General features: G+C 46.8%; 1 protein-coding gene across 2 annotated transcripts; it reads right to left on the bottom strand.

The window, feature by feature from the left end:
• Positions 1-235: 235 nt before the first annotated feature.
• Positions 236-27,254, bottom strand: SRD5A1 (steroid 5 alpha-reductase 1). 2 transcript variants are annotated; one of them, XR_014241363.1, is made up of 5 exons: positions 26,834-27,254; positions 14,341-14,507; positions 10,937-11,038; positions 8,673-8,887; positions 236-2,170 (listed from the first exon to the last, which is right to left on the bottom strand). XR_014241363.1 is itself a non-coding variant. In XM_082380344.1 (5 exons), exons 1-5 carry the CDS (start codon positions 27,112-27,114, stop codon positions 2,104-2,106), a joined length of 768 nt encoding a protein of 255 aa, XP_082236470.1. In that variant the 5' UTR covers positions 27,115-27,250; the 3' UTR covers positions 236-2,103. The 2 variants fall into 2 exon arrangements, 1 of the variants encoding a protein (XP_082236470.1); XM_082380344.1 differs by having other exon boundaries at positions 8,737-8,887; positions 26,834-27,250.
• Positions 27,255-27,659: the final 405 nt, after the last annotated feature.

Genomic DNA, 27,659 nt, shown 5'->3' with positions numbered 1-27,659 from the left:
CACACCATTGTAAAGCAATTATACTCCGATAAAGATGTTAAAAAAATAAAATAAATAAAAATAACCTTAGCAGAAATGCACAAGATTTATATGAAGAATGTCACACAGCTCTACCGAGAGATAGAAGAGAATATTTAGCACTATGAAATATTAATATGGGTGGGAAAGAGATTTCAGGGCTGTCTGAACTTCTAGCGTGAAGAATTGTCCACACAGAAGGGTAACAAAACAACCAAACTTTTACCAGTAATTTTATTAATCTCCTTAATTATTGTTAACTAACACAATAACAAATTGTCATAATTTGCCAGTTACGGTTTTTAGCAAAGGGAAGACAGGCAGACAAGATAGAACAAGATTTTGTGCTGTCAATCATCCACCCAGCGCATGACAGTGAAGTAGCACCATGCCTCAAATCCCCACTTAACCCAAACTTTTGGTCACTCAAATAAAAAAGAAGCACCAACAGAAGTAAAAATCACAGTGAGCATCTCTAGCTCTCAGACAGGCATCTTTCTGGCCAGGTACACCTTCCAGAGCCCAGAGGCCCAAATCAGTCAAGACTCGCTCAGATTTTTGAGTTTTCTGGAGGAGATCCTAAATATTTATTGTTTTATGGTTTCAAGTAATTATTCAGTCAGAAAAAGGGCCAAAGCTTATTTGATCATAAAATTTCCCCACAAAAGCATTCAATTTTTAGTTAAAAATGAAGCCCAACCACATCAGGAAAAGTTTTCCGTGTAATTCTAAAACCCTAAGGGACTCTAAAAACCACTAACACCAAGAACACAGTTTCTACATGAAACCTCATGGGGAGGGAGCCCCTGGTTGGGAAGGTGAGCCAGGAGAAGCGGGAGGGAGCCGATGGGGTGCCCAGGGGCCCGGGGTGCAGGGGCAGGAGGGCCTGCTCCCTGCCCAAAGGTGGCAGTCGGTCGGAGAACATACAGGACGCAACGTCAGGCGTGTCCCGGAGGCCTCTGCCACCCAGCATCGTTAGCGATCATAAGTGCACACGGACTCTCTCCACTTACACCTTGCTCGGTTCCCACCCCTACAAATGTGGGAACAATAGAGGTAGTGCTGTCCCAGGTGAGGAGGGGTCTGTACCATGTGTTCATTGGATTTTCACAGAGGGACCAAGAGACTCAGTAGGTAGCCTTCCAGTGGGGAGACTTCTTTTACATATCTGGCAATAAGTAGTACATTTTATTACTGTCATTCATCTCCGTGGAGGTTTTGAGTGCATCTAAAATAAGAAATTCTGCTTCAAATTATAGTTTTGCAATATTGAGAGGTACTTAAAAAGAAAAAGTGCCTTTAAAAAATTCTAATTCTACCTAGAAGGAGGAAGAAAAATCATCCCAAGCCAGAGACTCCTAATGGCTCATGGCGAGTGACCCGAGATGGGAAGGCTGTCCCACAGCACCTTCGTGCTCCCAGCTCAGGGCCTCCAGGAAGTAAGTCCCTTTCATGGGGGACACAGCAGCTTGCTCCTTAAGAATGCCCCCAGTGCCCTGTCCTGCCAGTGAAGTCACCTGGTGGTCCAGGCTGGAGCAGGTGCCAGAGGCCTTTTGCACCGGCCTCCGCTGGGCCTCTCCTCTCCCTACGCCCAACTTCTCCGCCTGCCCAGCACCCAACAGTGAGAGGCTGTGGTGGGTACTCTGTGGGGACCCAGGCCTCTCCGACCTAGGGGGATGCGAGGGACATGAAGACAGAACACGCCTCCATAGGGGGAGGGGACAACATCACCTTTGACCTTAAACCCATTGCTGTAGGGAGTTGTGCAAGGGGTAGAGAATGTTTTGGTCCATAGAGGCAAACAAATCAGAGGAGGGTCAAGCTGCAATTACAGAGTTCCAGATCCGTGACCTGGTATGCAGCGTCATACTTCCACCTGCCATTTCAGTTTGATTAGACTGTGATTAGGTAGCTTACACATTTGCTACTGTTATTAGATAGTTTACTCATTTACACAATCCTAGAGCAAATCTTGAAAAAGGTGACGTAGCAGAAAAATTACAGAGACATAAATTCATTTATATCATCCTGAGAGAAACATGATCGAAAAGCTTCAAGCTGAAGGTAACCCCATTGACAACAAACTTAAAACAAAAATGGAATCATAATTTTTCTGAATTTTGGATAGTCTTCAAATTTCTCATGGTACCACCTGAAATAAGACAAAAAAATACATTAAAAAAAAGTTAATTTTCTCGTTGAAACATTTAACAGTTGCTAACAAAATGGACAATATTTCTCATCATAAAGGGATACTGAGCTTTTTAAAAGTAGTAATAAAAATTCTGGCATCTCAGACATATAGCTTGACTTGGTCTGTATCATGAATAAACATATCAGACTGTACAGCACGACTCACGAAGATGTGACTCATATAATTCACCTTTATATTGGCAGGGAAAATTACAGGCATGTGATAAACACGCACATCAGGATACTGGGGCGCTATCTTTGCAGATCCTGGGAAGCAGGCTGACTGGGGGAGGGGAGAGGAACCGAGTAGGTGTATCCTGAGTATCTTTTAGTTACCCCAAGAGTTTTCTCTGCTCCAGCCCCAGGGTCTGTGGCAGGGGCACGCAGCTACGTGCCAGGTGACTCTCAAACAAACCTAGGAACACGTGACACGGGTCATTCATAATTTGGCCCTGCACTCAAACAGGTATTTTCAGTTTTGATATAAATTAAATCAACAAAGGCACACTCATTCGTTGTGGGGTAATAGCCCGTTGGGAAGGGTGGCAGCTAAGTGGAAGGAGTAAAAGATTAAAAATAATTTGACAAAATGGAGAAATAGGCAGAAAAAGACTTTCCATAAGTACAAAAGAGTGCTAAACAGACTGAAAACAATGATGGAAAATAATTAGCTATTGTAGAGAACAAACGCATGGACACCAAGGGGGTAAAATGGCGGGGGTGTGGGGGTGGGATGAATTGGCAGATTGGGATCAACATATATACGCTAATATGTATAAAATGGATAACTAATAAGAACCTGCTGTATAAAAAAATAAATAAAATAAAATTCAAAAATTAAAAAAAATAAATTAGCTTATTTGTTAAGATGGCAGAAACATATGAAAACCACCACCTGAAAGTGAGTCCACAAAATCCTGTCGATTTTAGATCAACTCAACACTGCCATCCACAAATACAGAATTACAACCTAGCAGATGCCATGGTGCTCTCATGCGCTGTTCTGTATTCCCCAAAAGACACGTGACGAGAACCACCCACAGAAGCTGGTCACTGGACCTCAGATCAAGCAGCACCTCCCCTGACATGAGGCCACGGTAACAACGGACTTTTCCAGATCAGTGATGTGTGTGGAGACAAGAAGGGCTACGGGCAGCAGAGGCGCCAAGAATGTGCACAGGCCGCATATTTACCCACGTCAGCCTGTGCTATGGTCTGAATGTGACCCCCGCAGAAGTCATGTGAAAGACCTAACGCCCGAGGCGATGATAGTATTAGGAGGTGAGGCCTTTGGGAGGCGATGAGGTCATGAGGGTGGAGCCTCCAGGATGGAATTAGTGCCCTGATTCAAGAGGTCCCCCGGCTCTTTCTGTCCTTGAGGTTACAGCGAGAAAGCAACCCAGAAAAGGGCCTTTCCCAGAACTGCCAGTACTGGCACCCAGGTCTCCGATTTCCAGCCTCCAGAACCGTGAGAAATAAACGTTTGTTGTTTATAAGGCCCTGGGTTATGGCATGTTTGTGACAGCAGCCTGAACAGACTAAGACAGCCCGCGCGGGATCCAGGACACGGACCAGCAGCCAGTTCCTAAGAGCCTCCCACGGGGCAGCAGTGTGGACAGCACGCTAGGAGGGCAGGAGGCGAGCCCCCATCCTGAAACTGCCCGGGGACCCGGGACACCGGCCTCAGATGGGCGACAGCGAAGGCGGCGGCCGGAAGACAGCGAGAACAGGACAGGCGCTCCCGCCCGCGCCCTCGGGACGGCTCCAGGCGCTGTGCCACCACCCAGGAAACTTCTCATTTGTGTGATCACTGAGACCACAAACCCACCTCAAGAAAATATACTCTAAAGGACTTCCCCGGTGGTCCAGTGGTTAGGACTCTGTGCTTCCACTGCAGGGGGCACGGGTTTGATCCCTGGTCAGGGAACTAATAAGATCCCACATGCCACGCGGCCAAAAAGCAAAAAGTACTTTAAGGTTTATAAGTATGTGTGTATGTATAGATACTTTTAAAAGGACAAGCAGCATATTTCTATTCCTTTTCTCATTCATTTTTCTACCCCTAGAATCAAAGCTTATGTGACACTGACCAGGGCTGGATACCAATTTTTTGTCTTGATTTTATTACTGTGGAGACTGAACTAACATCTCATTGCCTTTCTGTTGAATGCAAAATAACCCCTAACCGTTTGTGTGTTTCTGGCTCAGAAACAGCTTTGTGTTTGTGAACACAGGGATGGGTCACTGAGAGTTGAGTAAACACTTTCCAAGCATTCACAAATCACGGTTATGCACCCAAGTCTCATGAAATAGGCTGTGACAAGATGGCAGCATGTCATATTCGTGTGGGTCTTTTTAAAAAAATCATTGTGTCATCAACCAGTGTCTTGAAGACACATTGAGTTCATTTTTAAAAATGACATTAAAGTTAACAAATAGATAAGCATGCAATAATTTATTTCCACGGAGTCTGCCCTCAAAGACTGCCCTTGAGGCCGGCCCCAACCTCCAGTGCCCGAGTGTGAACAAGCACACGTCTGAGTTCATTCTCGCACAGCTGTGAAATCATGTGCCGCCACGCTTCGGCTCCATCCAACAAGCATGGCGGCTGGAGGCTGGCAGGGAAGAAAATGGTGAGAAAATGTGCCCCCCTTAACCATTCCTTGAAATTTGGCCCTCAGACCTGAGTATCTGTTAGCTACTCGGAACAGGTGACCCTAAGCTTCTGATCTACAGATCTAATTATCAATATAACAATCATTTATGGATTTAAATACTTCACGTCTAGTTGTTACAGAAAGCAGTTCATTGTAATAAAATATTGCTTTAAGAACATTGTCAGTGAGTCAAATATAGTGCAAGGACTAGTCCTAGGGATTGTTTCCCTTTGGAAGCAATTTATCTGATGGTTTCATTAGTTGGGTTGACTGGATTTAAAAAAAAAAAAAAAAAAAAAAGATAGGCTTTATTTTGTCCTCAGCTTGTAAATCTAACATTTCTGAACATACTTCCACTAAACCGAATTAATTGTTCAGCAATTAAAGTTGCTTTCACACTGACATCAATTTAAACAGCAAATGAATGAAAAAGAGCCCTTTCAACCCGTGAATCTGCAAAGAACACCTTTGGGTTTTCTTTACAGAGACTTTCATTTGGAAAATAGGATTACTGTCTATTTCTATCTGTGTCACACTGCAGAGTTGAGAGGGATTTTCCTGTGCCCTGTTTTCATTTAAGAAAACATCTTTATGACTGACCTAGTGTGCTCTTGTTCAATCTTCCTCTGTTCCACGCTCTTAAAATGTCAGGATTATCTCTTTCGGTTTTATTATTAGAAACCAACCAATATTCACTTTTTAATATCTAATATAACAAATGGACAGGAATAGCATCTCCCCCATGGCCATGAGAAAGTGGTCTTAGGCCCCTGCACTGGGCTGTGTGGGGTAGGTGCTGGTGCTGAGGTGGGGGAGGAGGAGGAGGGGGAGGGGAAGGGGGAAGGGGAGGGGAAGAGGGAGGGGGAGGGGAGGGGAAGAGGGAGGGGGACGAGGAGGAGGGGGAGGGGAAGAGGGAGGGGGAGGAGGAGGAGGGGGAGGAGAAAAGGGAGGGGGAGGGGAAGAGGGAGGGGGAGGAGAAAGGGGGAGGGAGAGAGGGAAGGGGGAGGGAAGGAGAGAGGGAAGGGGGGAGGGAAGGAGAGAGGGAAGGGGGGAGGGAAGGAGAGTGGGAGAGGAGAAGGGGAGAAGGGGGAGGGGAGGGAGATGGGGACACGAAGGGGAGGGGGAGGGGAAGGAAGAGGCGGAGGAGAGGAAGGTGGAGGAGGGGGAGGGAGGGAAGGAGGGGGAGGGGAAGGGATGCGGGGGAGGAGAAGGGATGCGGGGGGGGGCGGGGCGGGGGGGAAGATAGCTGGCAGTTGTTGTCACTGCTGTTACATGAATCTAGTTTTGCTTTATTCACTTTCTAGGACGTTGTTAGATACTTTTAGTCTAAAGTGATAATAACATATTATTTCAGCCAGGCCTGGTGAGAGTATGACTCTTTCTGGTTCTGAGAAAAGTGCTTCATAGGCATGAGATCTGGGGAAATCATCTAGCAGAGGAGAAAACTGAGGAGCTCAGACTCACTGCCTTTGCTTACGGCCCCAAGGACTGTAAATCCCGGAAGGGCTGGGGTGTTGGTTTCTCAGGGCTGCTATAACAAAGAGCCACAAACCCGCGGCTTGAAACAACAGCATTTATGCCTGGCGGCCAGAAGCCTGCCGTCCGGGTGAGGTAGGGCCGCTGCTCCCTGCCAGGCTCCAGGGGAGGGTCCTTCTGAAACACGAGGGAAGGGGACAGGGCACAGCCCTTGAAAGAATGACACAGCCCGAGGACATGACATAAACTGATTAGAACCAAATGGATCCAAGCTGGCGGACAAGTCGACTTTTTCCACTAGACCTTGAGCCTCAGTATCAGCAAGCTCACGTTAGCACGCTAAATGACACACCCACAGGCGCCATGACAGTTCCAAGACCGACCATAAGGATCAAAAAGTGGGCGGTGGCCCAATTCCTGGAAATCCCCGCCCCTTCCTAAAATAGCTGGAATACTCCTCCCACTCATTAGCCTGTGAAATTACCCGCTCCTATAAAAACTGACAACCCCCCATACCCTGGTGCCTTTCTCACCTTCTGAGATGGCCCACACTCTCTCTACGGAGTGTGTTTCTCTCTAAATAAATCCACTTCTTACCTATCACTTTGTCTCTCACTGAATTCTTTCTGCGATGAGACATCAAGAATCTGAGCTTCATTTAAGTCCTGAAAGCAGGTGTGTGACCTCAGTTGGAAGACTGTGGGCTTTGGCCGGGTTCAAGTCCTAATCTGGGTTTCGGCTGGGTTTGAGTCCCGGCACGTGGGTTTAAGTCCCAGTCTGGGGTGCACGGTTTCACTTCCAGCCTTTCCCAGCTTCCGGCAGCCTCTGGGGTTCCTTGGTTTGTGGCTCCATCACTGCCACACTCTCGGCCTTCAGCTTCCCTCTGTGTCTGCCTGAACGCAGCCGTCGCTTCTTTTGTGTGCATGTCTGTGTCCAAGTGTCTCCTCTTCATAAGGACACCAGTCCTACTGGACTAGGGCCTGACTCCAGGGCGACCTCATCTGAACTAAGCCCGTCTACACGGACTCTGTTCCTGGGGTTAGGACTCAATCCAACCCTAGACGGCGAATCATTCCTGAACGTTTGTGCCACTTTTGACGCTGTAACCCCTTTCCTGAGCCCTCGCTGGTATGGGCTTCCTTCCCACCCCTGTCTTCGCAGCAGCTCCGGGATATACACGGGTCCTGGCCCTGGGGCCCTGCTCCCCTCACTGGCAGGAGGGAAGATCACCAGCTCACCAGCGCAGGGGGCACTTCAAAGAACAGAGGTGCTGCTCTCAGGAACTCAATAACTCTCACACTTTTGCTGTAATGTCCTTAACTATTAGCTACACAGATATTTTTAGCTCTTCCTCATTACCTCCAATAATAATCCTCTGTGTCTTTAAATACATGGTGAGCCTGGGAGATAAACCCAGGACTTCTGACTCTAAGAGGTCTGTGTTTCCCACTGCACCGTGATACCATCTATTCTTCTGCTGGCCTTCCAGCTCTGTCCTGTTCCCCAAAGAGATGGCAAAGTCCGTGAAGCAGGACAATGACATACATTTTTGGATGCCTCTGTGTCAGCAGCCCTGGAGATTAGGGTGGACTGTTTCCGAGTGAATGAGGCCAGGGAAGCGGAGCAGCGTCCTCTCGAGCTCAGAGGACACGGGCTGTCCACGTGGGCACTGGGGAACCAGCCACGCCAAACTTCCAGCACTGCTGCGGTGTCAGGGCACTGTCCCCATGCTCAGATGGTCTGCGAGCTCTCCAGTCTCAGCGAGACGTGACTTCCACCCTGTCTGAGCCTGAGCCTCAGTTTCCCCACCTGTTAGATGGGGAAGATGCCCCCTGAGCTCGCTTCAGCGTTAACATACTTTGTTTTCTACGTTGTTGGTCAAGTGGATCACAGACCCTTTTGGGGATCCGATAAAGGCCCCACACTCTGGAAAACAATGTGACTTCGGGGTGCGGTATCCCAGGAGTCCATCGGGGACCCTGCACAGTGGGGTGCCCTCGTGGGAAGGGGCTCTGCAAGGGCCAGACGCTGATGCCTCCAACTGCAGCCGCCCGAGGGCCTGCTGCCCAGCCAGCGTCCCCTGCGGTCATCGGCGAGTCCACGTCAGACCCTGAATCCCCCTGCCTGACATTCCACTTGACCACCGAGCCCAGCAGCAGACATTCAAAGAGGCTCAGCGCAGGGCGGAGCAAATGACGTGGCCGACGCGTATCTGACGATTACAGCTGGGCTATTCTTCAGACGTCTGCGTGGTTCTGTGCTCGTTTAGCTAAAGCCTGGTCTAAACTGGGGTTTGGCAAATTGATATGAACATTTGAAAAATCTAACCTGCAGGTTGCTCTACCAAGGTCGGAGGACAAATTAGAAACGCCAAAAGTGTTTTCAAACGTACTGGTGGTGCTGCTGAGCCCTGGTGAGCAGGACACAGAAGGTGAACACAGCAAAAGCCCAGCCTTGGATGGACCAGCTGGCGAGGGCGTAGCCGCACCACTCGACGACCTCTCCGAAGTAGTTGGCTGCAGTGATGTATTCAAACAAGCCCCCTAGAAGAAAACAGAGACCCAGCAGTGGGTTCACTATGAAACAGTGCCTAATGAAATCCGGACTTGAGAGATACCAGTGGATACTTCCTCGGAGAACATACAAATCAACTCTGGGGAAATACAACCTTTACAGAATTTTCATCAGTGAGACGCATGTAACATGACCAGTTTTACTGTTTCATATCACAGCTTCTGGTAGTAAGTACATACCTGTATCAATACCTATCTGTTTGTCTGACTATAAAATGCTACGGTTTTAACGCACTTCAATATATCACTTCACTGGTTAATGAATCAAGCTGACAAAACTTAAACAAGGATGGGGAACACAGACTAACAGTTAATGAACCAACTTGATAAAATGGACCTATAGGGACCCCTAGACAAAGGGTTGAAGAAAATACAAATTTTCAAGGACAGACTCATTCATTCACTCCTCAAATCTTCACAGATTCATCAAGTCTACATGACAGGCCAGACATTTCTCGAAGCACATGGGGTGTTGTGTGGACCAGACCCCTCCCCCAACATCTGGGCCACTACACCCCAGGGAGGTGGGGGGGAACCCAAGGGGCAGAGCAGGGCGAGGGGGCCTGGGAGTCATCGGGCCGGAGAGCAGAGCGGCACACTCCAAGGGTAACCCCAGGGCCACAGTTTAAGTCATTTGAGGTTTACAGGGTTTTTTGGTCATTTGTTCTGCTGTTATTCCTATATGGTTTCCAGGAAGATAAGGTGAAGGACACCAAACTAAGTGCTGCTGTGTGCTTCTCACTTTCGCTATAGTTTTAGTTTTACCTACTGATTTTATTTATTTTTAAAAATTTTTTATTTTATTTATTTATTTATTTATTTATGGCTGTGCTGGGTCCTCGTTTCTGTGCGAGGGCCTTCTCTAGTTGCGGCAAGTGGGGGCCACTCTTCATCGCGGTGCACGGGCCTCCCACTATCGCGGCCTCTCTTGTTGCGGAGCACAGGCTCCAGACGCGCAGGCTCAGCAACTGTGGCTCAGCAATTGTGGCCCACGGGCCCAGTCGCTCCGCGGCATGTGGGATCTTCCCAGACCGGGGCTCGAACCCGTGTCCCCTGCATCGGCAGGCGGATTCTCAACCACTGTGCCACCAGGGAAGCCCTACCTACTGATTTTTAAAGAAAAGTTTCAGAAGCTCTATTGTTTTCCAGCTTGTATCCGTTTTGTCCTTTTTAGAGTATATTGCTCCTTTGCTCATAGTTTCAATCCCTTTTTTATTTTTTAAATATTTAAGTATTCACTTTACAACTTGTGTCTATGAATTCTAAGATCTGAGATCGCTCACGTTCATGAAGCTCTTGTTCGTGGTGCCCTGTTCCTCATGGGCTCTGCAACTTTTGACTGTGGCCCTTATTCGGTGGTGTGTGGTCTGCTGGGCTCTCGGAGGCCCGAGTTGAAGGCAGGTTCCTTGGGGATCTGGGCTTGCGTTGGCCACAGGCATGAGCGCACCGTGCCCAGGAATACACGGACCCTAATTCACAGCTGGACGTTTCTCAGACCAGGCAAGCGGCACGAATTTGCGCCACAAAACCAGCATGACGGTCAGCTAGTGGTCACAGATTAAAACAAGATGCACTCTGGACTCTAGCACTCACTTAGATTTTGCCCTCTGATGATGACTTGCTTTCTTGATACCACACTGATGCATTTAAACTTTTCACCCAACATTTTAAATTGTTTTCGGAGGGAGGGTCAATCAAGGTTATCGATTCTATTCTGTGGCTAGAAATGAAGTATTGGACACCCCTTGTAGACCACAAATTCCTACTAATCTCTCTTTCCAAACACAGATATAACTAGAGCTTCCTTTTTGCTTAATAAGCGTTCAGTTAGTCAGAATTGCTTCCTCTATCATTTTAACAAAACAGTAATCAGTCACTGTTACGAACAATAATGGTGACTCACACTGAAAACCTGCAGCTAACAAATACTGCACTTTAGTTACGAGATCTGGCAAAACTAAAACAGCAAAGCATCATTCAATAAAATTTTAGAATAAATTCCCCATTTTCGGTACATACCCTTTGGTATTTTATATCCAGTCTCCCCTGGCTTCCTGAGGTTCCTTAGGACATGATCTGAGTGGATGTTTATCAGCATGCCTAACAACCACAAGACAAAACCTAAAGAAAATAAGATATAAAGAAAATAAAATATTCAAGAGTATTACGGTTAATAAACTACAAAGTTTACAAACCCAAACCTGAATGAAGGGTATTATTGTAGTCCTTCATATTATCATTATTGGTATAACATATTAGCCATGACTGATAGCAAAAATCATTGTTATAATAAATATTGTGCTTTATTTAGAAAGATGACTTATAAGCACTGCTCTAGGCCTGCTAGATAAGGGCTTTGCTTTTCTAATAATACTATTCAATTATCTAATCTATTTAAAATAGCTTGACCTGATGGCCACAATCTATGTTTTTAGGATGACGGGTATGATTAGAAATTTGACTTATCACTAAGGCACAAGGCTCTTTCCTAGGAAGAGGTATTATCATCGTCAGTGGGTCAGCCCACAAAGTTTATTTGTCCTCTCAAACACTGTCTGATGCACGACGCCCCCTCTGGCCCCTCTGTTTGGCAGAAGAGGAGACGGGAAATCCCAGCGCGGGCTTTACCACGACTGGCTGCGTTCAGGCCCCTTGAGGGGGCGGTTCCAAGGAGCTAATTGCTGGTCCTCTTCTCTTCTTTCTCTATAACCTCATCTGAACAATTTAATGCACATCCATGGCCTCTCCCACCCCTGATTTCCTGCTCATTCATCAGTCAGTGTTCCTGGGTCTGTTCGTCCACCGCATCTCCCAACTAAATCTTCAACTGCCAGCCGCCCGGCTCTGAGTAGATATTCCACAGCATGTGAACATTTTCTCTCCAATTCTTCAAAGCCTTCGGAGGTTTCTTGTCACTTAAAGGAGACTTATCAGTATCGTATCAATCAATTCCAACAAGAAAAGGCAAAATGTCAAAATAGTGTTTGATAAAAGGAATAACTTGATTTCACAAAAAGAGTTAATTTGATTATTCTGAGATATTTTAAAAAATGTGAAAGGCAGATGGTGCTTAATGGTGGCATTCAAGTCAATTTCAAAGAAACGTACACTTGGAGTAACATTATGAGTTATTCATCAGTTATCCCAGTGGCATTAGATAGCTTTCCACAGTTAGAACAGGGACATACAAACCATGTTCAGGTCTACAGCAAGGCTTTCAAGATTTCTTCCTATTGACTTCACTAGGCAGCTTCCTTTCTAAACAGTTTGTACCAAATTGTCTAATACGTTTTGTAAGTCACTTATTGGATCCATCAATTTATGGCTGACTCGCTACCTTCTTTGAATTTCAGTATGTCACTTCTAGATGATTTGGCCCCCAATTTGATGTTCCAGAAAGCATCACGTTCTCAAAATTCCATGCTTCCTTTATTTGTCTTCTAAGAGACAAGCTCCCTCTATTGCCTAGATTCGTAGGAAAACTAATATTTGTGCTTATCTGAACTAAACATTTAATTTCATCGTTAGGGATCTTAAAATCTTTGTATAAATTCTTTTAGCTTAACCACTCTGGGAAACTTTTTGTTAGGATTTTATTACTATTGATACTTGCTTAACCTTTTCATAATAACTATTGTAAGTATAATTAATTATGTGATTTCTAAAATTATCCATGTAATTACAAAAGCTATAAACTTTATGAAATGAATATAATAGCAAAAAAGTAACCCAGTTTGTTTCTCAGTTGGCATATTTCCTCATTTTCAATTACTTCTGTTCAATCATAGAGAAGTCAAGAAGTCTGTATACAATTTATTGATGTCTTAAATTTTAGACCAATTTCAAAGGCACCTGCAGGTAACGTGGTCTATCTATAGAGCTCCTTTAAATGACATTGAAATTCACAGACCAAAGAATTCTTTTGTTTTGTTGTTCATCAAAAGTTCAAACAATTCATCATAAAAAATGATTCCCATGAGAATCTCAAATAAACATTTAAAACCTTTATCTTTGAGTTTAAAAAACAATCCCCTTTCTCTGTCCCTCATTGCCTTTTGTGGGCCAGGGTGATGTCTGGTTTAAACCACCACTCTGCTATTACTCGATTTAGATCTGAGGCCAGCTGCTTAACCATATGACGTTTCTTTCTCCCGTGAAAAGGACCTAACTTTTGCCCTTTTCTGAACCTCGGAGAGGCAGAGGCGTGGGTACAGCTCCTGGCAGATGGCCAAGCCTGTTCTGTCTCCTTCTGAGAGTTGGGGCAGAAGAAAATCAGACAGTCAGGGAGCAGATAAATCAAGACGACATTTGGGGGCAGGGTGCGAACAAAACAACTTAGTCTGGTGTTTCATGGAGGCACAGACTTGTGGAGCTAGAAAAGGCTCTTGAAAATTTTCGCATTCGTCCCCGCTTTGATAGATGAGGAAGCAGATCCCTTGCTGTCACAGTTCTCAGGTTTGATGAGGACTCTGCCCTGGGAGCAAAATTTTAATTCACAGAAAAAATATGACCGAGAAATGTGAAACTGCTTCGTCGACAACAAAGTACTACTCAAATGTTCGTTTCCTCTATTATGACAAATTCATACACATGGAGAAAAAGCCAGATGAAACGTAAGGTCACTTTATTTACTTTAGGGTGAAGGGCTCTGGGGCAGTTTGAGAATTTGATGGACCAACTCAAGATTCTTAACATGCTACCTTGGGGGTAAGCTATACCTGAATGTGCTAGAATGTCTAAACGTTAGGAGGGTAAACATATAGAAGAAACTTCCTTACAGACAAGAGCTCCCCAATTATGTAGTTTTAACATCCTTGCAAATATTTCTGATGGCTAATGTTCTATCATCATTTTTGTTCAGAACTTGTAAGGTTATAATTAGAACTTGAAAATGTACATTACATTCATTGATAAAAATTTAAAAAATTTCAAAAACTTCACAAACCTCAAAGTTTAAAGTCAGTATAACCATAAAAGTCTAATTGCCTTGTTGGAAGATGACCCAGTCTGACTTTCTCTCGCTTTCCGGAAGAAACTGTAGGAGGTTTAACGACTGTTTAACGACTATTTAACGACTGTCTTGGATTACACAGTCAATTAGTGCCCAAATGAACTCACTCCCATCCACTGCTCACTCTGCCGGAGCTGGTTGCTATTTTTAGGCTCACCTTGAGAACAGGTATTTGTGCTTTCAGTGCTTGAGTGGGCAAGGGTGACGGGCACCTGCGTCATCTGCAGCTACTGATGCGGCGCTGGGACAGCCTGACCCTCCCTTCCGCCAGTGCTTGGCCCCCTGCTAGGCCATGGACCTACGCAGACTCTCTGTTCTCTCAAGAAGTGTGCGCTTTCTAACTGGACACTGCTGGAAGGTGAGCACCGAAGTTATGATTAGGAGGATGGAGCGCATCACTAAGGACACTCACCTGTTAGAAATCGGGGGTCAGTGAGCCAGCTGTCAGCATATACCGCATACTGGCTCAGGTATCTGCTCTGCAAGTAGCCATTATAGGTGCAGAACATGAATGCCAGCATAAAGGTGTACAATGGCATGGGCTTTCCTCCTCGGATGAGAAATGGGAAAATCAAGGCCCTTCGGAAAAAAGAAACATATACATATATGTATTTTTTTTTTAAAAAAAGCAACAACGATAAAGAATCTAATTTCTGCAATTCTACTTTAAGTGTCTTGGGTTTTTAATCCTGCTTTTTGTACAAAAGTCATTCTTAGTAATACTTGCCCAGAGTACTACATCTGTTAAAAGCAGCATTTCTAGTTAAAGAATGAACTGTGTTTCAATAATGGACACCACTGTGCACAAACTCAGGATTCCAACTGTACAGAATGTGAAACAGACACACTGAATGAGAGAGACCGAAGGCTTCAAGAGGCTCTCAAAATTCCCACCATCCTAAAACCAGTAACTCGTTTTAGTCTGAGCACTACGAGTTGGGGACCACCATCACGTTGTCCATCACCATCACAATGGCTCTCGTTCCCTGAGTGCCCACCACAGCAAGGTCTCCCAGCTACCTGCACAGGAGATAGTGTTACGCACATTTGACAGAGGACAAGATTAAGACTCAGAGTGGTTAAGTAACCTGCTCAAGGCCACAGGGCTAGAGAGTGGCTGAGTTTCAGTGTAAACCTGGGCAATTTGAAGATCACGTTCTTCGGTTATATCACGCTGGTGTAGGGGCACATTACTAAAAATTTAAAGAGGGAAAATACAAGGACAAGAAACTTGAAACGTATGAAGAAAACAGGATGCAAAATTTTATTCTGTTTGAATTTTTTCTTTAAAATCAGTGTGCAATACATTTAAAGAAGGGGCATCACTACGTAACCTACAGCCCTTAAGAGGATAATAAGAAACTATTTGCAACAACTTTATGTCAATACATTTGACAACGTGGATGAAACAGACAAAATTCTTAAAAGACAAAGGTGACCAAAACTGACCCAAGAAGAAAGTGACAACTTGAATCCCTCTGTCAGTGAAAGGAATTGTTGTACAACAGTTCTGTATCCAGATTGTGGCAACGACTACACAACTTAATCCAATCACCACAACTGATCAAACTATAGACTTAAAATGAGTGAATTTTATTTATGCAAATTATAGCCTAAAACAAGGAAAAATGTAAACACTTATTGTTTCCATTTTGGCCATCTACTCCAGAGTAAAAACGTAATTGATTGTTAATAGTAATAGTAATAGCATGAGAATAGTACTATAATGTTGGCTATGCATCCTCAAGGGATTCTCTCCCCAGCAGTCTCACTCAGCATCTTGGGAGAACTTTCACATGAATCACAAGCAGCCTTCATGGTTCTCATCTTGTTCACGCCACTTCCCCCAAAGAAGACCTTACTCAAATTTAGGGCAAAGCATCCATTTGGTTATGACATCATCAATGAAGTAGAGATTTGCCTGGAAACTACAGTGTTGACATCCCCTCAAAAAGAACAGGGAATCTCAGCCATTTCTCTCCGCCTCGGGAAAACATGATTCCTATCTGGCAGACAGTTGGTACAGTGGGCTGGCACTGGGGACGCAGGTTAACTGCAAACACTCACACTGCAAGACCAGGACTTGGTCTTGATTGGGGGTAAGTGTGCGTGTCTTGGACCAGCATAGCCTCCCTTAAAAACAGGCGGGGAATCTGACATGTTGTGATTGGGCACTGTTGTCAAGGTGCCTTTCTGCCTCTCCCTGTTTCTCAGCCAGGGTAGGGGCCCTTGTGTGAGACCCAGAGGAAACGGTCGATGGCAGAATACAAAATGCTTCTCACCCTGTCCCTGAGTGCCCAGACTTCAGAAGTACCAGGAGCGAGCAGCCTCATTTCCACAGTCAGCGTAGGGGATTCTCTAGCCGTGGGAAAGTAGAAAGGGGACAGTATGGTGAGAAAGTTAGGAGAAAGCTTCTCGGGGAGTTACGGTCTCAAGGAAATTTCCAGGAGGCAAATTGCAGGACTGAACTGAGAAAGTGTTAGAATTCCAAGTTTGGAGAAATAGTGAAAAAAAAGAAGAGAGAGCAGGATATAAGACTTGTGGGGGACACAGGGGTTGGACTTGGTTTAGAAAGATGCCTGTTAAAATGTACAACTTGAAAATGTACATTACATTCATTGATAAAAAAGACTGAAAGATGGACCGTTGACCTGAATGGAACATGCTGAGTTCAACACAGGCTAATAGCAACGCAGGGTCAGAGAGTGGAGGGAAAAACAGTAAGCTTGGAATAGGAAAAACAGGTACTAAAAAATGGTGGGAGGCAAACTTCTAGGCTAAATGTCACAAACTTCTAGATTATAGATGTACGAAGTGTTGAAGAAGCAACTCTGAGGAAACATTCTGCAAAGGTGGTAGACGTTTCTGTACAGCAAACTTCTGATGGATTTCTCCCAATCCGGTTTCAAGTTCAGGGCTGAATTCTGAACTGGCAAACATTGGCTGGCACACTGTAAAGGTGAAACCCCAACCTCTCTTTTGTTTTGCCTTCACACATGTTCCTCATCTGTCACTAATGCTCTATGCCTGTGATATCAACGTGAGTCTGGATCAGGTGTCAGCAAACACAGCCCCTGGGACAAATCCTGTCTACCACCTGTGTTTTACAGCCTGTGAGCTAAGAATTCATTTTACATTTTTAAATATCGGGGATGGGGGAATCAAAAGAATATTTCATGACGTGTGAAAATTATATGAAATTCAAATCTCAGGGTCCATAAATAAAGCAGTACTGGAACGTGACCATGGCCCTCTGTTTACACGTTGTCTGCGCAGAGTTCAGTAGCTGTGACAGAACCTGTACGTGGCCATCTCATCACTTTGCACCGCTGTTTGGTGTGCTCGCTGCCCATCACCGTGATGCAGTGACCCAAGTACCAAGCACACCACTGGGCTGTGTATGACCAGTGCATACCCATCCTGTCAGAACAAGAAAAGCTGATGGCCTCTTCGTGCTTTGAAGGTACAGTGGAGTGTGGGCTATTTTGTTACTGCATCAGATGGCAAAGCATTCTTTGGGATGCAATGCCACTATAGCTGTGCCAGGAGAATATAACAGAGGTCCCCACTACCAGGCTGAGCCGTCATCACAATGTCCCCAACTCCCAGGAAAGCAACGATCAAAAAAATCAGAGAATTTAAAACAGCACCCCATGACAGAATGTCTTTACAAAAGAAATGAAAATGAGGCTACGGCCCCCCCAGGAAGCTACCAAGCAGTTCATTTTGTTAGCCAAGCAAGGGAAACCATACGCCAATGGTGAGGCAGTTAATTGCAGCAGCCACAGAAACATGTCCGGGGAATATAAACTTGCTGTACATTATTATTAGCCTTTTCGGGAGAACAGCGCTGGAGGAGTTAGGACACCAGGAGCGACGTCAGTAGTTAAAAAGCGAGGCAGAAGATGCAGCCTGTGAGCATCCGTGGCTCTTGGTGTGTCCACGGAAGCGGCTGCTATTGCTTAGCTGTTTATTCTAGGGCTCACTGCCGAGGCTGGAGTGACTGCAGGCCCAGGCTCTCTAAACAGTCTGCGTGGAACAACTAAAGGTGAGGATACTTCCAAAGAGGTTGAGGAAACACTAGTTCAGTACAGCCTAACATGGAATCAGCTAGGATGTTATTTCTCATGGTGGTAAAAATGTGTGGGACAGACACACAGATGAATTACAAATTTACAAAGCTTGTGAAAACGTAAGGTGTTTAGGGCTTCCCTGGTGGTGCAGTAGTTGAGAATCCGCCTGCCAATGCAGGGGACACGGGTTCGAGCCCTGGTCTGGGAAGATCCCACATGCCGCGGAGCAACTAGGCCCGTGAGCCACAACTACTGAGCCTGTGCATCTGGAGCCTGTGCTCCGCAACAAGAGAGGCCGCGACAGCGAGAGGCCCGCGCACCGCGATGAAGAGTGGCCCCCGCTTGCTGCAACTAGAGAAAGCCCTCGCACAGAAACGAAGGCCCAACACAGCCAAAAATAAATAAATAAATAAATAAATTAAAAAAAAAAAAAGTAAGGTGTTTAAAGCTATCTCCTATACCATCAGGTACTCGGCAAAACAAACAAACAAAATCTATTGTGTGTGACTGAATCAATAGTGTCAACAGTGCATGTGACAGTCCCTCCATGGACTTGACCACTATTTTGAGCTCAAGACAAATTTTCTCATTGAGAAAAATTGCTCTCAACCACTACTATTGAGGTTTTTTTTTTTTTTTAGTAAATTTATTTATGTATTTATTTTTGGCTGCGTTGGGTCTTTGTTGCTGCGCACGGGCTTCTCATTGCGGTGGCATCTCTTGTTGCAGAGCGCGGGCTCTGGAGCGCAGGCTCAGTAGTTGTGGCGCAGGGGCTTATTTGCTCCACGGCACGTGGGATCCTCCCGGACCAGGGCTCAAACCCGTGTCCCCTGCATTGGCAGGTAGATTCTTAACCACTGTGCCACAGGGGAAGCCCACTCTTACTGAGTTTTAAAGGGTTTGGAAATTAGCTTTTGCTACAGGCTCGATTCACCTTCTTAGTGAATCCACCTAAAACTGTAGGACAAAAATCACTTAGGTGCAAAATTTACACTGTGTTAGTTATTTCAACGACAACTGACACTGTTTGAATAACATGTCATGTCAGACTGCTTTATATATTAATACTTTCCATGCTGTTAAAAATTAAAAGCAGCAGCAAGATCTACTTTCTCACATCAATGTGCAGTGGACACAATTTCTAAGCCCAGACTAGTTCTACCAGTGTTTCTAGAACCTTGGTTTCCATACTTCAAAATCCACTTAGCTGTGTAATCGAGGAGCTGCCACCTGATACTCAATCAGAAGATATTAATCTACAATGTCATGACCCACTAAAAGGCAGATATCAAGAGAGAAGAATGCAATAGAGTTTCATGGGACTTCCTTGGTGGCTCAGTGGTTAAGAATCCGCCTGCCAATGCAGGGGACACGGGTTCAAGCCCTGGTCCGGGAGGATCCCACATGCCGCGGAGCAACTAAGCCCGTGCGCCACAACTATTGAGCCTGCGCTCTAGAGCCCACGAGCCACAACTACTGAGCCTGCGTGCCACAACTACTGAAGCCCATATGCCTAGAGCCTGTGCTCCACAACAAGATAAGCCACCGCAATGAGAAGCCCGTGCACCACAACGAAGAGTAGCCCCCGCTCGCCGCAACTAGCGAAAGCCGCACACAGCAATGAAGACCCAACGCAGCCATAAATAAATAAATAAATAAATAAATAAATTTATAGAATAAAGTTTAAAAAAAATTTCATAAAAGGCTTTCAAGCTAGGGTTGTGCTAAATTAAAATCATAAACTTGTGGACTGATATGAATATTTGGCAGGACATACATGCACGAAAGGACATTTTCAAAGATAAAATGTCATCGCGGTAGGAGGTAGACACTTACGAGAGATTTTGATAAGACGGTGCCCTAACCCTGATGTCCAATTAAGTTAAATGTTATTCCCCAACAACAAAAAAAAGAACCCCATTCTTCTCATTACACCTGCATTACCAAAATTGCACTAAGGTATCATATTTCAAATTTTGTCAATACAACTTTTGTGAAATCTTGTTTTCTCTTTTGTTACAAATTCCTACACCACGTACCTTATTTTGGCCTTTGGCCCAGCAAGTGTAACATATGCACTACCTGGCCCTTTCCCAAAAAGTTCACAGCCCTTGGTCTAGATTAAAACAGGAGATCTAACCTAGAACCATCACTTTGAGTTTCTTAGAAAACGCTCCTGCCTGTGGCCCCGGCATTTGGATTCCGGGCAGCTGCTGCGTTCCGGGGCTCACTGTGGCTTGGTGGCCGGCGGGGCCTGCACACCTGTGTCCTGTTACCTGACCAGGCAGGAGAGGTGCACTGACTTCTGCTCCTTTGCATGCCCTGGGGGGAAAGTGGGGAAGACAGTCATAAAGGACCTGGGGAGAGGATTTACCTCTCTTTGGTCTCTGGTGAATGCCAGTAAAGGGGCAAGGACTGGAAACAGGGCCTTATAATAGGTTGACACAGGCCTCTTCTGTTGCTCTCTGCTCTCTGCCCTTGGAGGGGACAGCAGTGACCCTGATGACCACGGGCCTGGCCATAAAACCATCGAAGTCAGAACAAGCTATCCTGAGCAATGCCACCTATGCCTGCAGACCTCCAGGACTGGCTCTGAGGACATGCCGGCTAGGGTCTCCAGGAGTCAGATGTCCAAGTGCAACAGGCCTTCCAGAGGGGGGTGCTCTGCTCCCTCTGGGCACCTTTTCGATTATTTTTCTCTGTTTTGGGTTATTCCCTTTAGCTTTACATCTTTTCCTTGGAAATCCATGCAGCTGTTGTCACCAGTGTTTTCCTTTGACTTGGGCCAATTAGGAACCAGAACGGGACCGAGGAGCGGTGGCTTTTGGGCACGGCTTTCATGTGAGCCTTCATCTAGACTTTGGAGGGACAACAGCATATCAAGGAGTGCGGTGGACCCCAGCCGTTTATCAGGGTGAAGGATCCAGGCTCAGACAGTAAGAAAGGCAGGCACACCTGCTGGATGGACACAGCACCAGTCACGCGTCAGGGTCTGGGACCCAGGCCACCTTGGTTACAACAGACACTCGTCTTCCAAAGCTCTTCTCAGACATTGCCTCACCCTCACAATCACCTATGGGAAATGAATACCACCCCTCTTTAAAATAATGGTATTAAGTCAGAGGTTGAAAATTCCTTAAAATAGAAATAATCTTTTGAGAAACTATGAAGCACTTGGACTTAAAAGCATTTTATTTAGGTACTGGGTTATAAAGCCATTTCCTCTTCTGGATACACAGTAGCCAGGTCCCAAGGAGCTAGGAAGGAATTCTGTCCTACATCATCAGAAGTGGATGTGGGATTGAATTTGACACTTTGTTCTTCATTGTGTTACAGTTTCCTTATTTTATTTTCTTTCTGTTCCATGTAAAGAAAGAATATGTACTTTCCATCAAATTGTTTTTATTACCCAGGGAAACTTACAAAAGTTTGTGTTTGTAGGACAATCAGGAATGGAGGGAATGTTTGATGACTGCTTGAACCAAAAGCCCTGAGATGCCGGAAACTCCGCGGGGCTTTGATGCTCAGGGCAGTCTGCCATCTGTTTATACTTTTTGGGTGAGTTTACATGCTTAGAAAGCATAAAAGTGCTTCTCGTAGTTCCTGATAAAAATGTTCCCAATAATTCCTAATCCTATACAACATTTTTTTTTTTATACTTCAGAACTATTTACCCTGTTTAACAGATCAGGACCCAGAGGCTCAGAGGAATATGGTGCCCTGGGTGATGGAGAGAGACAGTAGGCTAGGAAGAGGCAGGCTCCAAGGCAACGTCCCAGGTGTGCCATCCAACACATCGCAAGGTGGCGGCAAGAAGCAGGACCAGGCAGGGCTGGCTCTGTCTATTCACTCTGTGGCACATTAGTGTTTAGAAGTCGTCTTTAGTAAGCATGTCTACTAAGCCAGTATAATACTTATGTGAAGTGACAAAAGTGGGATATAAGGTTTTATGCGTGTTTATATGTGTTATCTTTACTGCTTAGAAAAAAAAGTATCAAAAACTTATTAAAGACAGTGAAGGAGATGGGAAAGAGATATGCCAAAATATCGTCAGTGTTATCTCTGGGTGATGGAACTATAGGTGGTTTTTATTTTCTTCCTTGAATTCCTCCACATTTTCTAAGTTTTCTACAGGAGCACGCACCTCAGTTGTAGGTTTGCATGCAATACGCACACATGTATTTTAAATCCTGGAAGCTAATACATTCAGAACAGACCTGATGAGTGAGAGGGAGAAATCTGATTTCTTGGGCTGAAGACCTGCAATTGCTTATTGGAAAAGGCTCAGAGAGAATCAGGCAAAATTAATAAAGCAAACCACAAATTTTTCCTTAAGTTTTGTCCTGAATTTTAAGGAAGGAAGAAAGTGTCCTATTAGCACCCATGAAGGAAAATGGATTACAGAAAAGAACAAAGTCCCCAGAGCTAGCCCACATTTCTACTCTCACTGCAAAGTAGCGCCCAGAGACCCAAGCTTCTCATCCTCCCAAGCAGCTCTCATGTGGTTTCCTGAACCACTCAAGCCAGTAGGGTTAATGCCTACACGAAACCCAAGTAACCGGCAAATAACCACTGCGCCCATCTGCTGGAAAGACTCAAGTGAAAGCATTCCTTTCAAAGGTCGACATGCCAGCAACCACGTGGAATGACAATTCTTTAATCGTTGAAAGTTAAGATTTCAATTTTGGGGCTCCCAGACACAAGCTCCACGACTGCTTAATTCACATAGTGAAGCATAAGAATTCTCTCTTAAAATGTTTTCCCAATAAACTGCAATAACAACACTGCAGTTTTCTTGCAACGAGAAATAACGCAATCATTCAGCAAATGATTTGACTCTGGAAATGGAAGCAGTTGGCCATCATCTCCTAGGACAGCCTATAATGTCGCCCACCCAAGTTTGGGAACAGTAAGTAACCAACTTGGCGATCTGGCAGTAATTTAGGTAATGGTAGATTTAACCATTTTTAAATGTTTAAAACTGAGAGTGGTTATTGATTTTAATATTTGACTGTATTACTTTTTTCTCAACAATTTGACATCATTGAAATCTATAGCACTTCCTAGATTTGGATCAGTTCCCTTTGCTTTTCTTTCCTTCTGTAAAAGACTCTTTCCCTGTAGTGATTAAACTGCAGTAAAGCTACATACTTAAATAAGCACTTTGCTCTTTCAAGGCAAGGTTACAGACACAATGAATACTTTACTTTCTGTCATTCTATACTTTGACATAAAAGTTTTCCTTCTCAAATTATTTGAATCCACAAGGCAAGGGCCAAGGATTTGGTGTGCCCTTCACCCTCTCCAGTCCTCTGCTGTGTTTTAATCTTATACATGCTTTATGACACAGTTAAAAGAGAGGCTGGGCCAGGCTCTCCCCAGACCATTAACAGGCCCCAGCAGGAGGAACGATGAACCTGAAGTAGGTGAGGTGCTTTGAGGCCTTGCAATCAAGGATGACAACAGAATCAAGATCCCACAAGGTCACAGAGCTGGCTGAGCACAGACCTCGGGGTGGGTGTTTCAAAGTCTGCACACTTGGGAGGGGGGTGTTTGGCACCCTTCCTCTGTGGCCTCGGGGTGACTGGGGCCCCAGTGGTAAATAAACATCTCAGCGCTCAAGTGGGACTTTGGTTTGTAACTATTGTTAAACAGAGGAGCCGGTGAAGAAATAATCAGTGACTCACTCACTCCCTGCTGAATGGAAAGGGAAAATCTGTGACACAGGTACCCTGGGTTCGGGTCATACTGAATCCCCGCTTGTCTAGACAGAAAGCAGCAGAACACGAGGTGAGACGGGGTTGAGGGAGCCACACCTGGGCTTCTGACAAATGCACAGCAGCTCTGAGCGGACGTGAGAATAGGCAACTGCCCATCTCCGGCATACACTTGCCTCAGGTGAGCGGGCGAGAGGTCGGACATGCTCCACACACACGAAACCAAGGGCGGTGTGAGAAGATGCGGTGGTGCCCTTGGCAACTCAGAAGCCCGTGACCAACAGGAGGCGACCTCAGTGCAGACAGGATGCAAAGGCCGCCGGCGGGACAACCATGTGGTTTGCCATAGATTAAAAAAACCTTCCTACGGGGACTTCCCTGGTGGTCCAGCGGTTAAGACTCTGTGCTTCCACTGCAGGGCGCATGGGTTCGATCCCTGGTCAGGGAACTAAGATCCCACATGCCACGCGGTGCAGCCAAAAAGTTAAAAAAAAAAAAAAGTTACTACAAACATGCTTCACCATCCTTGGGGGAGCTGGTCAGGGCCCTGGTGTGTTCTGGCCCACAGTTGTCCCCTCTTGCCCTCCTAGGCAGGCCTTCCCTCCCATCCCTGGCTCTTGGGCCCCAAAGATCCTGTTGATTCTCCAGAGTTTGTCCTGTACTCACTGACTCAAGAGAACCTCTCAACTCTGTACGCCCAACGATGAGTAGAATGCCAAATATGTCAAACAATCCGTAGTCAACGTGTGCCGAATGAAGACCTAAAAACACACAGGGAAACAGCCCTTCCCACAGACCATGCGAAGCCCCCTTCTGGCTTCAGTCCTCAAGAGGCTCAAGCTCCCCTAGGGCGGGGCCCCGCCTCCCTCCTGTGTCAGCCCACGTCCTAGCACAGGGCCTCGGCACACATCCGCCAAGTTCTGGAAGTCGCTGCCCACTCGGCCTCGTGTCTCCCACGCATGTCCCGTGGTTCGTGTTTCTCCCGCCACCAGCCTGACTCAGGCTTGGATTCACCTGTCTCCCTTCTTACTGTCTGGTCTGGTCTACAGAGCCCTGACAAATGAGGGGCTGAGGAAACAGCTTCTGGGTCAAGGAGTTCAGTGGTTTGGAACAAGCGCTCAATGTGGTTTGCGCTTCTGTTCTCGTCCAAGGGCTCACCGACTTAGGTCAAATGACCGTTGAATAAATTAGTTGCTTGGGTAGAATGGAAGATGTTTATCTTTTCTATTTGGAAAAACTTAAATGCCCTCAAACCACATGGGCTACGTATATAGTAACATGAACGACTTGGGGGAAAAAAAAATAGCCCAGCAGTTTAAAAAACTACACGTGACCCGGCAAATCTTTTGGAGCCGAGTTTTTGAAGCCACTGGTCTAGAAACCGAGGAGGGGAGCGGGGTGTTAGTCCCGGCAATCGCTCATCCAACAACCTTGGGTAAAACACCTGAACTCTGTGGCTCCGTGCCCTCATCTGCACGAAAGGATCTATTCCAGTTCTATCTGTAGAAGTGACTTCAGCCCTCTGGGAGGCTGCATCCAGTCTCCCACTAGAGAGAGCCCCGATCCAATTACACATGACACCTTACATCAAAAAACTTCAACTCCAGGCTTTCAGACAAAGCTCTGTAAAGTGCTCCCTTCACATCTTTCCAATGCCTTCAATGTCTTCAGAAGATTTTTTACTTGGCACTTGAAGCCGGCAGCAGCATGCACAAATGTCACGCAGAGTGTGTATGTGGATACGCCCATTTGCATGGTGATATAAAGTGGTGTTATTTGTCACCACTTAGCATTCAGATTTCCCAGAACCTCACAAGCATTTTATGGAGTTGCCTTTAGTATTTAAGGCATGCCAATCCCACTGATGGGTAGCTGGTACCATGGCTGCGCCAGTTTCATTGATGGGGCAATCTGCTGCAGAGCATCTTAATAACTTACCTCACCAGTCACCAGGGACGTGGCTGGGGTAACACCTAGCAGTCTGACTCCAGAGCTTGCTTTTAGTTGTGACAAAAACAGACACAGATTCTGGCATATTTATGGAGAAATGTATGTAGTCATGAGAATTCTATTGATATGCAAATTGCAGTAATGCTCAATCACATTACAGAACCTCCATGGGTCTGGTAACAACTTTGCTTACTGGAATTCTCTAGGAGTGTCAGAAACAGGGCACCCAGAAAGCCTTGTGGAACACTGAGTCTGCCCACTTCCAGTGCCTGCTTAAAAGCAGATGGGGACACAGCTGTGCCAGGGACTCAAGAGAGGCTTAGAGACACCCACACTTCCTTCCCGTCCCACTTTATGAAATGGGCATAGTGGGGTGGGACCCAAGATTACAGAGGTCAAGTAACCTGCCCACGTTCACAGAGCAGGTCAGCCCAGGTCTCTAGCATGCAGGGAACGCCCTTTTTAACTCGGCAGCCTTTTGAAGTCGGAATACACATTTTCAAATTCTGATTTTAAACTTTTGTCCAGCCATTTGGTTTAGCTGTGTAAAAGCCAAAACCTAAGAGCTGGAGAAAGTCCCAACTTATTACGAGACCTGAACAGTTCAGACACAGCCACTGAGCATTCTTCACAAAAACGAAACATTTGGAAGTCAGTGTAAAGACCTTATGTGTGTTTAAGGTTATTTCTTGGAAAGCCACTTCCACAGTCGCGGGGGCCCTTGCGTAATGTGGAGGTGAAAGTCTCTGAACGTGATCCATTCAAGCCCATACAGTCCGTGCATTGTAAAGGGGAAGTCACAAGGAGTTTGAGAAAACCAGGCTCCCAAGTTGCAGGTGACCATTTGGCTGGGGGAAAAGAGCTCCTCCACCCACAGCAAAGAGCCCGAAGTGGAACTAGAAAAGTAGAAAGAGGATGCTGGGAGAGGGAGCAGAGGCGCAAGGAGAGGGCACCAGGCCCTGCTGCACAGGCGGAGGGAGCCAGCCTGGGGTGGCAGGGAGGGGACAGGGCACCGGGGGTGGCAGGGAGGGGGCAGCGCACCAGGGGTGGCAGGGAGGGGGCAGCGCACCGGGGGTGGCAGGGAGAAGGGAGCGCACCAGGGGTGGCAAGGAGAAAGCAGCGCACCAGGGGTGGCAGGGAGAGGCGCGGGGCCGCCCGCCCTCACCTTTGCGCGTAGTGGACGAGGAACATGGTCAGGAGGATGCAGTTGGGCCAGCGGTTGAGGCGCTCGGCGGGCGCGCCTGCGCATGCGAGGAGCGGCACCGCCAGCGAGGGCAGCTCCTGCACCGCCCAGGCGGCCCGCGCCGGCAGCCGAAATGCGGAGCGCGGCGACGCGTAGCGCCCGTAGGGCGAGCCCACCAGCTTCAGCAGCACGTAGCACAGGAAGCCCAGGGCGCACTCCAGGTACGCGAGCGCGTCCAGCAGGAACCGCTCGGCCAGCTCCATTGTGGGGGACGGCAGGCGTGCTCCATGGCCCGGCAGCCGCGACGCGCCACATATAGGGCGGCGGCGGGGGCGGCGGGAGGCGCGGTTACCTGAGGTCGGGGCCCGCTGTCAAAACCCGGGGCCGGGATCCACGCCGCCCTGGCGGCCAGGAAGCAGTGGATACGCTAACCCCGCCTGTTTCACCAGTCCAGGGGGCGCGCCGCGGACTGGGCGGGAGGCGGGTCTGCCGCCCGCCCCGCCCACAAGCTAGAGCCCCGCCCACTCCGGGCCCGCTCCGCCCCCCCCCCCCGTCGCCGTGGTGCGCACGCGTGACCTCGGGCTGTCCGCATCGCCGCCTGAGCCCGCGCGGAAACCCAGGCCCTCGGCCAGCAGGCGTCTCTCGGCCTGCTCTCTAGAGCCACTCTCCCACTCAGGGCTGCCCCCGGCTCCTCCTGCTCGTCGTTTTCCTGGAACACGGGTCGCGGCGCTCTGGCTTGTTTCCTGAAGGGTCCTGCAGGTCCGGGAGAGGCGCAGGCGCGGACCCGCGGGGTCCTCGAGCTGCAGCC

The sequence above is a fragment of the Balaenoptera borealis genome, assembly GCF_965194805.1.
Source record: "Balaenoptera borealis genome assembly, chromosome: 2".
NCBI classification, from domain to species: Eukaryota; Metazoa; Chordata; class Mammalia; order Artiodactyla; family Balaenopteridae; genus Balaenoptera; species Balaenoptera borealis.
This window is presented reverse-complemented; position numbering and strand designations above follow the sequence as displayed.